Source organism: Nematolebias whitei, chromosome 18 (genome assembly GCF_014905685.2).
Source record: "Nematolebias whitei isolate Nwh7 chromosome 18, NemWhi1, whole genome shotgun sequence".
NCBI classification, from domain to species: Eukaryota; Metazoa; Chordata; class Actinopteri; order Cyprinodontiformes; family Rivulidae; genus Nematolebias; species Nematolebias whitei.
In genome coordinates, this window is record NC_056515.1 from 16,586,091 (window position 1) to 16,603,531 (window position 17,441).

At 45.5% G+C, this 17,441-nt stretch overlaps 1 protein-coding gene across 1 annotated transcript; it reads right to left on the minus strand.

The window, feature by feature from the left end:
• Positions 1 to 2,995: 2,995 nt before the first annotated feature.
• wu:fi75a02 (proline-rich protein 14) lies at positions 2,996 to 13,578 on the minus strand. Its single transcript, XM_037691817.1, has 7 exons — positions 13,442 to 13,578; positions 8,863 to 8,886; positions 7,701 to 7,857; positions 7,440 to 7,528; positions 3,797 to 3,868; positions 3,458 to 3,588; positions 2,996 to 3,333 (listed from the first exon to the last, which is right to left on the minus strand). Exons 1-7 carry the CDS (start codon positions 13,540 to 13,542, stop codon positions 3,173 to 3,175), a joined length of 735 nt encoding a protein of 244 aa, XP_037547745.1. The 5' UTR covers positions 13,543 to 13,578; the 3' UTR covers positions 2,996 to 3,172.
• Between the last annotated feature and the right edge of the window lie 3,863 nt (positions 13,579 to 17,441).

A 17,441-nucleotide genomic window follows, 5' to 3' on the forward strand; every position in this document is an offset into this window, starting at 1 on the left:
TTTGTGGGAGTGTTTGGGGGGTTCTGGGTTTGGAGCTTGGATTCTGTTTATTGCATTTATGATTCAATGCAACAGAAGAAACAAATTTAAAAGTTAACAGATCATTTTAATACTTGGTTTATTTACATAATGACATTAATTGCTGGATGTCTGGCCCATGAGCTGCTGGCTGTCAATAACTGTGCCCCCCTGAGCAGTTTAGTTGAATATCCTGCTTTAGAGGGTGGAATACAGTTTATTCCATTTCCAAAACCTAAACTGAGTCTGGACAAAGTATTGAGGTTTGGTTCTTGCTGTGAGTACTCAAAATCAGCTGATTTACAAGCTAAACCATAAGGTGGAGGCGATTTATGAGTTTTGCAGGTCACCTGCAGCTTCTGGGACTCGTCAGAGTGGTTGGAGCAACCTTGAAGGAGACTCCTAACATGGAGTTGGGGTTCTGTGCTCCTTCTTTTGTGTTTAGCGACGTCTCCCAGGTTCCTACTAGTTTGTCTTTTGTTTCTTGCCTCTTGTGTTCCTCTGTATGCCCTACATCCTGTTTTTTCCCACCTCCCATCCAAGCTGGATGTAGCTCTCTCCTTGGGATTTCAGGGGCCATCTCTTGAGTGGGGGGGGGGTCCTGTAGGGTTTCTGGGGTTTTGTCCTGTCTCCTGTTTCCTCATGTTTTGATTCACCCCTCTGTGTTCCTCCTCTGTGTTCAATGTAATCACCACAAGTGCCTGTCATTTCACCCTCATTAGTGTCAGCATATATTCAGCTCCTTTGTGTCTTGTGGGTGATCTCCAGATTGTTCTTCACTTGCTGTTATGGTCTGTTTCCTTCTGTGTCCTCCTGAATGTAAGTTAGCTGCCCTGTCAGCATTTTGTTTTGTTTATTTAGTAAATGCACTATTATTTTACTGGAGTCTCCCGTCACCTTCCTGCACGTGGGTTCAAACGTTACAGCATATCATAATACATCTGGCCCCGGGGACTTCCCATTCCTTGATCACAGAATTTATCTCAGCTACAGAGAACTCTCTCTTCAAATCTATGGCCAGATCAAGATCCAATGAGGGAAGTTTAACATCCTTAAAGAAATCCTCTAAGTCCAATGGGCTAGCTGATGACTCAGTCATATACAATGATTGGTAGAATTTACATTTATATGTATTAATTCAAGCATTATCGCAACACTGAGTACCTCATTCGTTATTTATAGTAGGAATAGTTTGGTTGGCTGACTGTCGCCGTAGCCTGATGTAAGTAAATGCCCAGCTTTTTCACTGTGCTCGTACTAACTATGTGTGGTTCTAGATATTAAGGTTGTTTTCACACCTGATAGTGTGGTCAACTCGATTCGATTGGGGACCAAAATTCAGAACATTTGTTTACATTTTCAGCTGGTGTGGTTCACATTCACACAGCACAGAGTCAGTCGAGGCAAACGGTTCCCCCCCCTTGCCTGTGGTGGAGCTGCGTCAAAAACTGCTGAAGGAAACAACACAAAAACCTCTGAAGAAGACTGAGGTTTTAGTTTTTGGCCCTGAGCACCTTAAGAATAAATGTTAAAGTTTTTCTCCCTCCTTAGATGACATTAATCTGTCCTCCAGCTCTAATGTTAAAAATCTTGGTGTTATTTTTGATCAGGACATGTCTTTTATCCCTCACATTAAAAACGTTACTAGAACTGCCTTCTTCCACCTGCGTAATATCGCTGGAGTTAGTGGGAGAGATCATCTCTCTCCAGTTTTAGTTTCGCTCCATTGGCTCCCTGTCAAGTCCAGAATTTAATTAAACATCTTACTAACCTACAAAGCCCTCAACAACTTAGCTCCATCTTATATTACAGATCTTATTAGGGGGAGAGGTGGAGCAGAGGTTAGAGAAGGTGGGTCTGTGATCGGAAGATCGCTGGAACAAGCCCCGGTATAGACATCAAAAACGTGGGTGGGGTAGGTGAAGCACCCACACCTGCCCCCACCCTCATTCGCCCCACTCTGGGCCCATGAGCAAGGCCCTTAACCCCCATCTGCTCCTAAACAGGTCTCTCTTGAAAATGAGTTCTCGTGGCTCAATGAGACTACCTGGATAAATAAAGGGTAAATGAAAAAAAATATATATATATATTATTGTTCCGTATTTTCCTAACATAATACTTCACTCTCAGACTGCAGGCTTACTTGTGGTTCCTAGAGTTTCCAAAAGCAGAATGGGAGGAAGATCTTTCAGTTATCAGGCTCCTCTCTTGTGGAACCAACTTCCAGTTTCTGTCCGTGAGGCTGAAACATTATCCAGTTTTAAGACTGGGATTAAGACTTTCCTTTTTGATAAATCCTATAGTTAGGGTTGGGTTGTTATGCTGCTATAGGTTTAGACTACTAGAGGACGCACTGGCCTCCTTTCCTTAAATGAATTGTTAAATTTGAATATTTAAAAGATAGGTTGAAAATTAGAATCCCTTTCATGATCTTGTCATCCATTTTCTTAATTCACTTCTCCTTTCCAGGTCATAGGGAGCTGGTGCCCATGTCCAGCATTCACTGTCTAAGAAGCAGGGACACCCTGGACATGTCCTGGACCCTGTCTCTGAGCATCTCTAGGTGTTTGATTGTGGATATTCATCTAAAGCAGCAGAAACAGGGACACAATGGGCAAGGCACTCAAGTAGAGGTCCAACTTTATGAAGGCTGCTGGTTGAAATCTGGTTTCCCTGGCCATGCTGCCAAAAGGAACAGCATGAACTGTTGCCACAGACAGGCTCAAAGTTTTAATGAATAATAAATATCTCTTTTGGACAAAAATCACAAAGTTCCTGATCAGAAACAAACTTTATTTGTTCCAAAAATACACCTTTAATCAGAAAATAAATTACTTCAAACTGATCACCAAATACTTCTACGGTACTACACCGTACTACAGAGTATCACGCTGTACTACAGAGTACTTCAGAGTACTACAGGAACAAGGAATTATATTTTTCCCAGTAGAAGTACAACTATCAAGTCCCTGTTGATGGGTGGGGCCTCCTGGGACAGGGTGTGGCCTGATAATAAGTAAAATGTTTAAAGTCAGAGTGATATTTAGAAAACTAGTTGAACATCTGGTGGACAGTGGCTCCATAGTCAATTGATAGCAACAACATTAGCTGCTCATTTGGCATCAGGTCAGCTGACAGGAAGTGATGTCAAAGCTCAAACATCCAGGCCCTGCTGTGTGAGGAAGTCTTCGAGCGCACTCAGTCGCTCCACCAGCATGATATCCAGGTCGCTGTCATCATCCAAACCGTTGGTGCGGAAGTGTCGTCGGGCAGCTGCTCGTTTCCTGGGCCCGAGGACAACAGAAAGTCCCGCCCCTCAACAGAGACAACACACAGAATTGTCGCTGATACAGTCTGTTTTTGACACACAACACTGGGCAATAATCACTAACCAATAGAAGCAGAAAGAGCAGACTGCAAACTGATTTTCCCATCATACCTTGTAGCTTTTTACGCTTCCTGGGTTGAGTAAAGTCAGGAAAGAGGAGGAGCCTGCGCCTTTTCTGTTGGCCAATCAGGAGAAGCGCGCCATCCTTTTCTCGAGGCTCCTCAAAAATCGTCTCCAAACTCCTGTTGAACAGAAGCAAAGCATGCTGGGAGATGAAGAAGCTGGATGGTTGTTCTCATCAGGTTTCCTAATGAGGTTTAGAAAACTGATCTGTGTGTTTATGGGCCTACAAAGCAGTATAAGTGTCTTACGGAGTAAAATGTTAGCATCATTAGCTGGTTCACTTTAATGTGGATTTGTTGCCATAGTAATTGATGCAGAAAACCTAACCTGTTGTTGGGGGGGGACTCGTAGTTTTTGTTGGTGTAGATCTCCTCCAGACTGAACATTTTCTTCTTTAACCTGAAGGGAACAAGTAATGGTTCAACTTGGAATCTTCCAATAGATCAAATATTAAATCTGCTTACTTTCAAGCCCCGCCCACTGCAACATTCAAGCCCCACCAACTGCACCCTTCAAACACAGAGAACGTTTTCTCAAATTGCACCCATTACGATCGTGAGCTTCGCCCAATCAGCAATGGCCATCAGCTTCCATGTCAGAAGAATGTTATGGGGCGGGCCTTGTTCATCCCCAGATACAATGGAGATACAATGAAAGAGACATCCCTTCGTTATGCAGAAACCGGACTTGTAGCTCAGCATAACTGGGAATAAAAAGGGAAATCGGTCTTTTGTGTGCCAACCTTCAGATTTCCAACAGAAATCCAGCACACGGTACTTTAGAAAACAGTAGATAGAACCAGACCCTTTTTTTCCCCATAAAAGTCAAATTGATCCCCCCTGATGCCATTCAACGTTTCACTGTATGTATGGTGCCAGTAGTTATAGATGTGAGGATTTATCAGTCTTTGGTACATGAACTGACATAAGCAGCCACTAGAGAGCACAGGCCAGTGTTATCTGTTATGCTGGTCCCAAGCCCAAGAACATTGGAAGGCGAGGGTTGTGTCAGGAAGGGCATCTGATGTAAAACACTTTTACCAAAACTGCAATGAGAGTTCATCAAAGCAAAACCATACTGGACCGGTTGAGGCCCGGGTTAACAACGACCACCCTGGTGCTGTTGACAAACACGGTACTGGTGAAAATTGTGCTACTGTTAGTCAAAGACCACAAGGAGGGAAACGTGTCAGGAGACAGAGGGAGAAAAGTCAAGAATGTAGGACTGTAGGACAATGACAGACAAAGGTAGAGAGCTGACTGGCATGATGCAGAGAAGGAAGGTAGATGTTTTATGTGTCCAAGAGACCAAGTGGAAGGGCAGCAAGGCTTGCAGCATTGGAGCAGGGTTTAAACCATTTTAACATGGTGTGTATAGAAATAGAAATGGAGTAGGGGTGGTCCAGAAGGAGGAGTTGGCAAAGAATGTAGTAGAGGTGAAAAGAGTGTCAGATAGGGTGATATGTCTGAATGTAGAAGTAGAAGGTTTGTTTGGAATAGGGATACTGATTCTATTAAATATTTGGGAGTATCACTACCTCGGGACTTCTCGAGACTCTTTGATATAAACTATGGCCCTTTAAATTCAAAAATAAAGTCTGATATACATAGATGGAACGTTATTCCATTTTTAAGTTTAAAATCCCGGATAGAATCCATCAGGATGAATATACTTCCACGGATGCTGTACTTATTTCAGTGTTTACCAGTCAGAATCCCACCCAAACAGTTCTTAGATTGGGACAGATTAATAGCAAGATATTTGTGGCAGGGAAAAAAAGTCCAGAATTAAATTCAAGACACTACAATTAAGAAAAGAAAAGGGTGGAATGGGCCTTCTCTGCTTACAGGATTACTACCATGCAGCCCAACTGAGACCTTTAGTCTGTCTGTGTTCACCAACTTACACAGCAGCATGAAAGGGAATAGAAGGCACAACGATAAAAGGAGTCCCAATAACAGCCCTACTCAGTGATCATAAATTACAAGAAGAACAACAGATCCCAGAAGACCACATAACAGGTAGCTTTCTGAAGTCTTGGCAGGATGTAATTAAAAATTGCAGATTAGGAGATACAGCTAAAATTTTGAGGTGGTGTGCCTATGACTCAGACTTCACACCAAATAGAACAGATTTAAGTTATGGATCTCAAAAGGATTAACTATCTATTATTCATTTGTCCACAAAGGGACATTTCTGAGTTTTGAAACCTTACAGAAGGATCATGGACTGGGAAAAGATGATTTCTTCAGGTACCTACAGGTGAGACATTATTTTGATAAAATCTTAAAGGGACGTTGGAAAAAGGCAAATCAAAGTTCATGGAAGTATTTCTATCATTAATTAAGTCCAGAGCAGACAACAAAATTGTCTCTAAACTGTACAATGCCATTCAAATATCTAAACAAGAGAATACAGAATACATAAAGAAGAAATGGGGAAAATGAAATGAAAGTAATGATCACACAGGAGAATTGGGAGAAAATATGTCAACTGCAATGGGTCTCGACCAGATCAAACACATGGAGAGAAATCTGCTGGAAAAATATTGCAAGGTTTTTTGTCACACCCATTCAGAAACAACACCAAGGCAAGGGGGATGCTTGTTGGAGACTTTGTGGGTCTAAGGGAGCCAACCACTTTCACATTTTGGGAAGGGATCCACATCCATCCATCCATCCATCCATCCATTTTCTTTACCTGTTTGTTCCATTTTGGGTCACGGGGGTCGCTGGTGCCCATGTCCAGCAATCACTGTGCGAGGGGCGGGGTACACCCTGGACGGGTCGCAAGTCCATCACAGGGCCACATAGAGACAAACGAGACAAACAAACATTCACTCTCTCACTCACACCTAGGGACAATTTAGAGTTACCAATCAGCCTAACATGCATGTTTTTTGGACTGTGGGAGGAAACCGGAGTACCCGGAGAAAACCCACGCATGCACGGAGAGAACATGCAAACTCCACCCAGAAAGGCCCCCGGACCGGGGTTTGAACCAAGGACCTGCTCGCTGAGAGGCAGCAGCTCTACCAGTTGCGCCACCGTGCTGCCTAAGGGATCCACAAACACATTGAAAATGTATTTAATGTAAACATTCCATTCAACTGTGAAACTTTGTACTTGGGTAACTTAATGATTGAAACATGGACCAACAACGACAAAACACTGTTGACTATACTGTTGGCAGCCAGTAAAAAAATCCATCACAAGGAAATGGTTAAAGGCAGAACCACCCACAATTGATGAATGGATGGAAATTGTCTACCAGATTTATGTTATGAAAAATATATATTTTTCCCTCCAAGTCAAAAAATAAACATTTTACCAGATCTGGACCAAATGGACTGAGTATGTAAAACCAACGAGATCTGACTTTACTTGATTGTACTTGTGAATTATGTGATCCTGTCCTTCGTTCTTACTGTTTTTATGGTTTGATGTGGTGCACCACTTTTCAGTTTTTTATTTGTTAAAAACGTTTGACACATCCAATAAACTTCATTCCACTTCACGATTGTGTCCCACTTGTTGTTGATTCTTCACAAAAAAATAAAAATTTTATATCTTTATGTTTGAAGCCTGAAATGTAGCAAAAGGTTGAAAAGTTCAAGGGGGCCGAATACTTTCACAAGGCACTGTAAACTGGTAGTAGGTTGTTAGAAATACAGCTGCCAGGAAAAAGACAAAGAGGAGATATATGGATGCAGTTAGAGAGGACATGGAGTTAGGTGGAGTGAGGACAGAGGATGCAGAGGACAGAGATGGAGGAGGATGATTGTGGAGACCCTGAAGAAGGAAAAGCCGAAAGCAGAAGAAAGTACATGAACTGACATCACGCTTTATTGCAGCTACTTCTTTTTTTTGGTCTCTCACACTAAATGTTTCCACTTTTACAGACAGGAACATTTTCAGAAAAAAAGCAGCAGTAACTTGAATCCTCAGTGGAGAACTTCAGGTTTCCTCACCTTTTGGCCTTTGGCAGTCCCATCGGGGTGAGCGGTGTCTCTCTGGGCGGCCCTCGCCGTATTCGGATCTGTGAGACTCGTTTACCGAGCTGGGACATGTCAAAGGATATATCCTACTGATCAACATTGTTTGTAAATTGAAGAACTTTTCTTAGTTACTCAGAAAATTTAATGTTAAAATTAAAGGAGAAGATCAAACAAACTGATCTCAGAAAAACAACCGAGAACAGGAACCTTTCAAACAAGAGCAAACGTCTGCACCTCTACAAACTCAGAGACAGCAGCTGATTGGTCAGCAGAGCCGTCAGCTGAAAGCCCACTAGCCGAGCACACGGGGAGGAGGGCTCGCCGTCGGGGCAGGCTCCGAGCGCTAATATCTGTACGTGGTCTATGCAGTGGCCGGGCACAAACTGCTGGGCTGAAAAAAAAAAGCTCAATGTTCTTATTTTAGGTAGAACACAGAAGAACACAAACACATGACATGAACGTATGACAAGTTCCACACATGTTCTCCAGATACGAGGAACACATTCTACACATGCTCTCCAGATATGAGGAACACATTCTACACATGTTCTCCAGACCTGAAGAACACATTCTGCACATGTTCTCCAGACCTGAAGAACATATTCCACGTGTGGTTTCAGATCTGAGGAGCAAAATCCACACATGGTCTCCAGACCTGAGGAACTCATTCCACACGTGTTGTTCTCCAGATCTGAAGAACTCGTTCCATGCGTGACTCTCAGATCTGAGGAACACGTTCCATTTTGGTACTTTTTTTGTGTACCCATATTGCATTCTTTCAGTATTTCTTGTTGGTTTGTTATTTGATTTTTTTTAGTGAGTCAAATCAGTTCTTCTCAGCCTGAGCATTTCCTTGTACTGTTAACCCTGTGTTAACCTGCATATGACAAATAAACACAACTTGAACTTGATGCGTGTTCTGCAGGAAATACTAAAATAAACTAGTACTTACTACTAATACTTGTGTACATAAGTTTGTTCCATCTCATGTACCAAATGAAATGGTAATGATAAAGTGTACTTGAACTTGAACTACTGTATCCCTAATTCGCGGTTTTTCACTTATCGCAGGAGGGGGGGGGGGGGGCAGGGTACGGCACACCCTCGATAAACGAGGGACTAATGTATTCTGATCTTAGGAACACGTTCCACAAGTGTTCTCCAGAACTGAAGAACTCGTTCCCCGCGTGTTCTGAAGATCTGAGGAACATGTTCCACGTGTGTTTCCCAGATTTTGGGAACTCGTTCCACACGTGAACACCTTCCAATCGTGTTCTTCAGATCTCAGGAACAAGTTCCACGTTTGTGCTGCCGTTCTGAGGAACGTGTTGAAACTGCAGCAGGTTCTAACAGTACACGAGTGTATATTTGTTGTTTACATTCGGGTGTTTGTTACCTCACTGTCAGCCTCCGTGTGTAACTGTGAAAACAAAAACAACACACAAGACTGATTTAATAACAATGACTGAAACAGGAACAGATCAATAAAATATTGATCAGTTATAAATTTACTGATGTGAAATTGATTTTTTTATATAACAAGGAAATCCTTGTTGATAACCATCCATCCATCTATCCATTTTCTTCCGCTTATCCGGGGTCGGGTCGCGGGGGTAGCAGCCTAAGTAGGGAGGCCCAGACTTCCCTCTCCCCAGCCACTTGGGCCAGCTCTTCCGGGGGAATCCCGAGGCGTTCCCAGGCTAGCCGAGAAACATAGTCCCTCCAGCGTGTCCTGGGTCTTCCTCTGGGCCTCCTTCCGGTGGGACGTGTCCGGAACACCTCACCAGGGAGGCGTCCAGAAGGCATCGTAAACAGATGCCCAAGCCACCTCAACTGGCTCCTCTCGACGTGGAGAAGCAGCGGCTCTACTTCGAGTCCCTCCCGGATGATCGAGCTTCTCACCCTGTCTCTAAGGGAGAGCCCAGACACCCTGCGGAGAAAACTCATTTCGGCCACTTGTATCCGAGATCTCATTCTTTCGGTCACAACCCAAAGCTCGTGACCATAGATGAGGGTGGGAACGTAGATCGATCAGTAAATTGAGAGCTTCGCCTTTTGACTCAGCTCTCTCTTCACCACGACAGACCTGTACAGCGCCCGCTTCACTGCAGACGCTGCACCTATCCGCCTATCGATCTCACGCTCCATTTTTCCCTCATTCGTGAACAAGACCCCAAGATACTTGAACTCCTCCACTTGGGGTAGGACCTCCTCCCTGACCCGGAGAGGGCACTCTACCCTTTTCCGGCTCAAGACCATGGCCTCGGATTTGGAGGAACTGATCTTCATCCCGGCCGCATCGCATTCGGCTGCGAACTGCTCCAGCGAAAGCTGTAGATCACGATCTGATGAAGCCAATAAGACCACATCATCTGCAAAAAGCAGAGACGCAATCCTAAGGCCACCAAAACGGATCCCCTCAACACCATGGCTGCGCCTAGAAATTCTGTCCATAAAAGTTATGAACAGAATCGGTGACAAAGGGCAACCTTGGCGGAGTCCAACTCTCACCGGGAACAAGCCCGACTTACTGCCGGCGATGCAGACCAGGCTCTGACACCGGTCATACAGGGACCTAACAGCCCGTATCAAAGGGCCCGGTACCCCATACTCCCAGAATACCCCCCACAGGGCCCCCCGAGGGACGCGGTCGAACGCCTTCTCCAAGTCCACAAAGCACATGTAGACTGGTTGGGCAAACTCCCACGCACCCTCCAGGACCCTGCTGAGAGTGTAGAGCTGGTCCAGTGTTCCACGGCCAGGACGAAAACAGCACTGTTCCTCCTGAATCCGAGGTTCGACTATCCGACGGACCCTCCTCTCCAGAACCCCCGAATAGACCTTACCAGGGAGGCTTAAGAGCGTGATTCCCCTGTAGTTGGAACACACTCTACGGTCCCCCTTTTTGAATAGGGGGACCACCACCCCGGTCTGCCAATCCAGGGGAACTTCCCCCAATGTCCACGCAATATTGCAGAGTCGCGTAAGCCAACACAACCCTACAACATCCAGAGCCTTAAGGAACTCCGGGCGAATCTCATCCACCCCTGGGGCCCTGCCACCGAGGAGCTTTTTAACCACCTCGGTGACCTCAGCACCAGAGATTGGAGGGCCCGACCCAGAGTCCCCAGGCTCTGCTTCCTCAGTGGAAGACGTGCCGGTGGGATTGAGGAGGTCTTCAAAGTATTCCGCCCACCGACCCACAACATCCCGAGTTGAGGTCAGTAGCACACCACTCCCACTATAAACAGTGTTGGTGGTGTACTGCTTTCCCCCCCGAGACGCCGGATGGTGGACCAGAATCGTCTCGAAGCCGTGCGGAAGTCGTTCTCCATGGCCTCTCCGAACTCCTCCCATGCCCGAGTTTTTGCCTCAGCAACCACCCGAGCCGCATGTCACTTGGACTGCCGGTACCCATCAGCTGCTTCCGGGGTCCCACAGGCCAAAAAGGCCTGATAGGACTCCTTCTTCAACCTGACAGCATCCCTCACCGACGGTGTCCACCATCGGGTTCGAGGGTTGCCGCTGCGACAGGCACCGACAACCTTGCGGCCGCAGCTCTGGTAAGCCGCCTCGACAATAGAGGCACGAAACATGGTCCACTCAGACTCAATGTCCCCCACCTCCCTCGGAACATGTTCAAAGTTCTCCCGGAGGTGGGAGTTGAAACTCCGTCTCACAGGAGACTCTGCCAGATGTTCCCAGCAAACCCTCACAATACGTTTGGGTCTGCCAGGTCTGACCGGCATCCTCCCCCACCATCGAAGCCAACTCACCACCAGGTAGTGATCAGTTGAAAGCTCCGCCCCTCTCTTCACCCGAGTGTCCAAGACATGTGGCCGCAGATCAGATGAGACGATGACAAAGTCGATCATCGAACTGCGGCCTAGGGTGTCCTGGTGCCAAGAGCACATATGGACACCCTTATGCTTGAACAAGGTGTTCGCTATTGACAATCCATGACGAGCACAGAAGTCCAACAACAGAACACCACTCTGGTTCAGATCAGGGGGGGCGTTCCTCCCAACCACACCCCTCCAGGTCTCATTATCATTGCCCACATGAGCATTGAAGTCCCCCAGCAGAACAAGGGAGTCCCCAGAAGGTGCACTTTCCAGTACCCCCTCCAAGGATTCCAGAAAGGGTGGATAATCTGAACTGCCGTTTGGTGCATAAGCACAAACGACAGTCAGAACCCGTCCCCCCACACGTAGGTGGAGGGAGGCCACCCTCTCATTCACCGGGGTGAACCCCAATACACAGGCACCAAGTTGGGGGGCAATAAGTACGCCCACGCCTGCTCGGCGCCTCCCACCAGGGGCAACTCCAGAGTGGAACAGTGTCCAGCCCCTCTCAAGGAAACTGGTTCCAGAGCCCGAGCCATGCGTAGAGGTGAGTCCGACTATTTCTAGCCGGGACCTCTCAGCCTCACACACCAGTTCAGGCTCCTTCCCCACCAGTGAGGTGACATTCCACTTCCCAATAGCCAGCTTCTGTAGCCGAGGATCAGACCGCCAGGGTCCCGGCCCTCGGCCACCACCCATCCCACATTGCACCCGACCCCTTTGGTCCCTCCCACAGGTGGTGAGCCCATGGGAAGGGGGACCCACGTCTCCTCTTCGGGCTGTTGATAACCCTTTAACTTTAATAGTTTTTTTAGAGGAACAATCAACCACTTTATTCAACTGCTTAAAAAATATACATTTAATATTCTTTTACAGAGTAAATAGTTAATCTTTTAGAGCTATCTCAGCCTGGAATACAAAAATAAAACTATTTTTTATATTGGAACTATTTATGGTCCTTTATTCCCAATTCTGACAAATTACAAACCTTTGAGAGGGTTTGTAGAATTGATCAGGAATTAATGTGTTTACTGAGAGGACCAAAAAATAAAAAAAAACAAATAAAAACACAAACAAAAATAAATGCTTGGCTTATTTTTTTCCCATGAGACCTTCCAAGGGTTAACTTCCCAGTAATATATTGATACCTTTCTGAATTTATTGACAACTTAAGAATAACTTTTGAGCACTGATTGATGTGTTATTGAATGCGATCAGTCATTTTGAATATTCTGGACATACAGTAGTCCCTCTCTACTTCGCAGTTCGTTTTTTGTGGATTCGCTCTCGACTCGGACTCGGTTTTTCAAAATAAGATTGGCCATGACACACAATTGGCTGACTGATGGATAAGCCGCACAATCGGTATGGAATTTTTATTTAAAATAAATTATTTAAAAATGATTTAGCACCTAGGCAGCACGATGGCACAACTGGTAACGCTGCTGCCTCTCAGCGAGCAGGTCCCTGGTTCAAACCCCGGTCCAGGTGCCTTCTGGGTGGAGTTTGCATGTTCTCTCCGTGCATGCGTGGGTTTTCTCCGGGTGCTCCGGTTTCCTCCCACAGACCAAAAACATGCATGTTAGGATGATTGGTAGCTCTAAATTGTCCCTAGGTGTGAGTGAGAGAGTGAATGTTTGTTTGTCTCGTTTGTCTCTATGTGGCTCTGTGATGGACTTGCGACCCGTCCAGGGTGTACCCCGCCCCTCGCACAGTGATTGCTGGACATGGGCACCAGTGACCCAAAATGGAATAAACGGGTAAAGATAATGGATGGATGGATGTAGCACCTGTGTGTAGCCCTCAGCTGTGGTAAAAGTTTCCTCCTGCAGCTGATCTCTGTGAATAGCGGAGAAGTGGGCGTGGCCGAGAGTGCAGCAGAGGTTTCAGGGTACAGATCCCCGGCGATAAACGAGGGACTACTGTACAGACTGTATGAATATTTTGTGCTTGCTCAGGATGGGAGACTGTGATGAAGTGAAGATTCAACACAATCTGCTGCTTCCTTAGATAGAGAACTTTTACTAATTGTCTTTTATAATGTATGTGAATGTTTTTTATGTTTTCCTGAGACGACTTCTGTTATGACTTGGAGCTACAGAAATAAATTGAAACTAATATAATAAATACCAGTGATCGCTGCTCAGGCTGGGTGGGGCCGTCCAGTCCTTCAGGGGACGCAGGGGATTCCAACAAGCTCCGCTCCTCACCCAGTTTAATATCGTCTCCATGGCAACTGCAGACAGGTGCAGCACAGGGGCGGGGCTGGCATGAAAGGGGGTGTGGCTTAGCCACAGATGTAAAACACTGTGATTGGTGGAAAACTGAGTGATGATGTCAGAGGAATGCCATTGGCCAGAGACAACAGGAAAAAGTCCTGATTGGTTGTAGGTATGAGCAATCCCGGCTGTCTGAAGGAGCAGCAAAGCATTCTGGGAGGTGGAGCTGGAAATAAACAGAGATGTTTCTACTCTCAGACAACTTATCCCTTCAAATCCATCAGAACAGGAAATGTGTTTTTCACCTGACGCTGATGACATCAATCCTCCCACCCAACTCACCTGTAACCATTTTTCCTGATGAGCACACTGATGGTCTTCTCTGATTGGCTGGCTCCTCCCTCCTCTGTTCTTCTGCGTTTATTTTGGCTAAGGTCATGCAGAATGAGAGACTCCTCTTCCTCAACTCCTTCTCCTCTGAAGGAGATTGCCATCTGCCCTACAAACCTCTCCCCCTCTGTGGAGTTTTCAGGAAAGTTAAACCCTCTGTAGTTCTTCCTCTTCCTCTTCCTCCGCTCTGACTGGCTGAAACTTAAAGGTGAGCCATTGCCATCTAAGGAAGAGGAGGCTCTGACAGGCAGAGGGACAGAGGTGCAGGTAAGAGCAGGTGAACCTGAGGAAGTGACACAAACAGGTGAGATCATTTATTTGATAAGAACATTGGAAGAATAATTTTTTTATTTATAATTTGCTACAGAACTCAGACAGATGTTTACCAGTTCTGATTTCAAGCTCCATGGCAACACCAGGACTAGCTCATTGGTTCTGGTTCTGTTCTAGTTCTGGTTCAGTTAACCAGAAACCAGTCTGACTGTTTTATCTAAAAACAAGAGGAACAAACTAACCTCCTCCTTCTCCTTTCTGCTTCCTCCTTTCCTGCTTCTTCCTCCTCCTCCAGCTCCTTCTCTCTAGTGAGTCCAGACGACGACCGAGGGAGGCCAGAGCTCCCCGCAGGAGGCGACGCACCTCCTGCCGGTGAGCAGACAGAAGGCGAGGTAGGAGGGAGGCGCAGGAGCAGCAGGGAGCAGCAGGTGGAGGAGGGGGAGGAGGAAAGAAAACTCCTGCAGAAACAAACAACTCTCATTCATCGAACACCAAAGGAAAACAACCCTCATTAATCTAATATCTATAATGTCTATTTTAACAGCTGAGACTTCTCGTTTACATGACCACCTGGTTCAGAGGCAGCAATAAGTGGACATTAAAAGACAACACAAACGGCATGCTTTACACCATTTATAAAAGCATTGTGGACGATGCAAACGGTGCCAGGAGTTGTAAAAGTGCGTGCAGTGATCTTAGTGAATGTAACAAAGGAGAGTGTAATGAATGAGTCGAGCTTTAAAGGTCCAGTTCAGATGGTTCCAGTCATCTGCAGCAGAGAACTGATGGCCCTAAGGTGTAAATGAACATTTGAAAAAACAGAATTACTACGGAAAGTATTCTTTTTTTAACTTTATTAACAACATAAAACAGAACAGCAGAACAATGTACAGTGCACACACCACTTCCGGTTTGGCTTGATGTAATTCAGTTTTTTTTCTAATGTTGTTCATTTTCACCTTTAGGGCCACCGTAGTGAGGAGGTTGATGAGGTTACTAAAAGACAAACTGTGCTTTGGTTTGTGGATAGTAAGAGGTGACTGTAGGTAACAGAGTTTTTGCAACGAGGGTTGTGTAAAGAAACAAGAACCAGTGAATTTGTCCGTGAAAATCAAGAGATGGTCTGTGTATCAGAGAGTACAGATCATAGTGGTTGAATTAAATGGTGCTCCAGTTACAAACGGTTGATCGATAGCATCCAGTTGGTGTAGGAGAGTTTTTGAGGCAGACCTGTAAACCACGTCACCATAATCCAGGATTGGAAGCACCTGTCATTTTAACCAGGAGCTGTTTGGCTGAGTGTGAAGGAGGATTTATTGTGAAAGCATATTGTGAAGGACATTTATGTGGGAATCATAAGAGAGTTTGCTGTCAAGATAGATACCAAGATACAAGGAAGACATTTTAAAGGGACACAACTTGCTGAAGGTTTCTGTTAAAATCATATGTTTAGTTTAGTCTGTGTTTAAAACCAGATGTAGTTTAGTGAAGGCCTGGTGAATTGAAGTGAAGCTAGCCTGCAAAAAAAACAGCAGTAGTCAGGGAGGGACTGGATATATAGAAAATGGTATTATCAGCATATATAAGTACATGATAATCATCTACTGCCAGGGGTATATTATAAATATTGAAAAAGAGTAGGTGCAAGGATGCTTCCTTGTGGGACACCAGATTGGGGCAGGGGATTAGACAGAAGACCCTCCAACCTCAATGACTGTAGACGATCAGAGAAATAACTAATAAGCCAAGTTAAACAGCTTTCGGAGATTCCTATGTCCCTTAGCCGGTCTATAAGTAATTTATGGTTCTTTGATCGCGGCACAGTGGCTCAGTTGGTAGAGCTGTTGTGTTGCCTCTCAGCGAGCAGGTTGCCAGAACAAATCCCAGCCCAGTGGGGGGCCTTTCTGTGTGGAGTTTGCATGTTCTCTCCGTGCATGCGTGGGTTTTCTCCAGGTGCTCCAGTTTTCTCCCACAGACCAAAAACATGCATGTTAGGCTGATTGGTGACTCTAAATTGTCTCTAGGTGTGAGTGAGAGAGTGAATGGTTGTTTGTCTCGTTTGTCTCTATGTGTCCCTGTGATGGACTTGCGACCTGTCCAGGGTGTACCCCGCCCCTTGCACAGTGATTGCTGGACATGGGCACCAGCGACCCCCGTGACCCAAAATGGAATAAACGGGTAAAGATAATGGATGGATGGATGGAGATTAAAAATACAGGAGACGGGCGTTGAAATGATTTGAGCTGTTAATTTTAGGAAATGGAGATCTAATGCATCCAGACCAGCAGATTTATGGATGCCTCCTGTATGGACTGAAATGAGAAATGGGGGGATTCTGAGGCAGATGGTAGATTGAAAAGAGAAAAAATAGGAGCACCAGAACTGTCCTCATATGGACCGCTGGCCTCAACGAAGTGTCTGTTGAAGTGGTTTACCAGTTTGGATGTGTCTGCAATAACAAGACCAGTGGGCAGGTGTGAGGACATATTTTTATTTTCCATTGGTCTGACTGAATTCCAAAACTTTCGAGGATCAGGACCATTGGCTGCCAGTTGCTGCTTGAAATAGTTTGATTTTGCTTCTCTAATAGATTGAGTACTCTTATTTGTTAAAGCCCTGTATGATTTCCAGTCAGTTACTTTGTTGGAGGTTTTAGCTCCGTGCTGCAGAGTGTTTGTTGTGGATGAACTCAGACCGGTCGGGACTGAACCACACTAAGACCATTTTTTACACTGATCTTTTTGAGAGGGGCGTGTTTGTTCAAACAGCACTGAATGAGTTTTTGAAATATGCCCAATCATCTTGGACCTCAGGTATCATCCCAGTTCTGTGCCAGTCCACAGGTCGGGTTGTACTGCACATTGAAGTAAAAACAGAAAAACTTTGAAAATGATCAAAGAAGGTGTCTTTGTGTAGTGCCCTTATGAACGCAGGCTCTGTCACAATGATCACTAAGGCTTTGGCAGAACGCACTGGATGTATACCTCTCTGGCCTGTTGGTGAACATGTCAAATCCATGGTCTTAGACTTGTACCTGGTGGGGTTCTAACTGCACAATCTTGGATAGGTTTAACACATCTACATGTAATTTTATAGCTGATGGATGGTTGAGCATATCCCAGTTCAAGTCACCTAACAAGGCAAACTCAGAGGAGATGGGGGGGGGGGGGGGGGGGGGGGGGTTTTATTCTCGAAACACACCCAAAAACCGGGGGGGGGGGAGCGGGAGCTGTGCACGCACCAAGCGG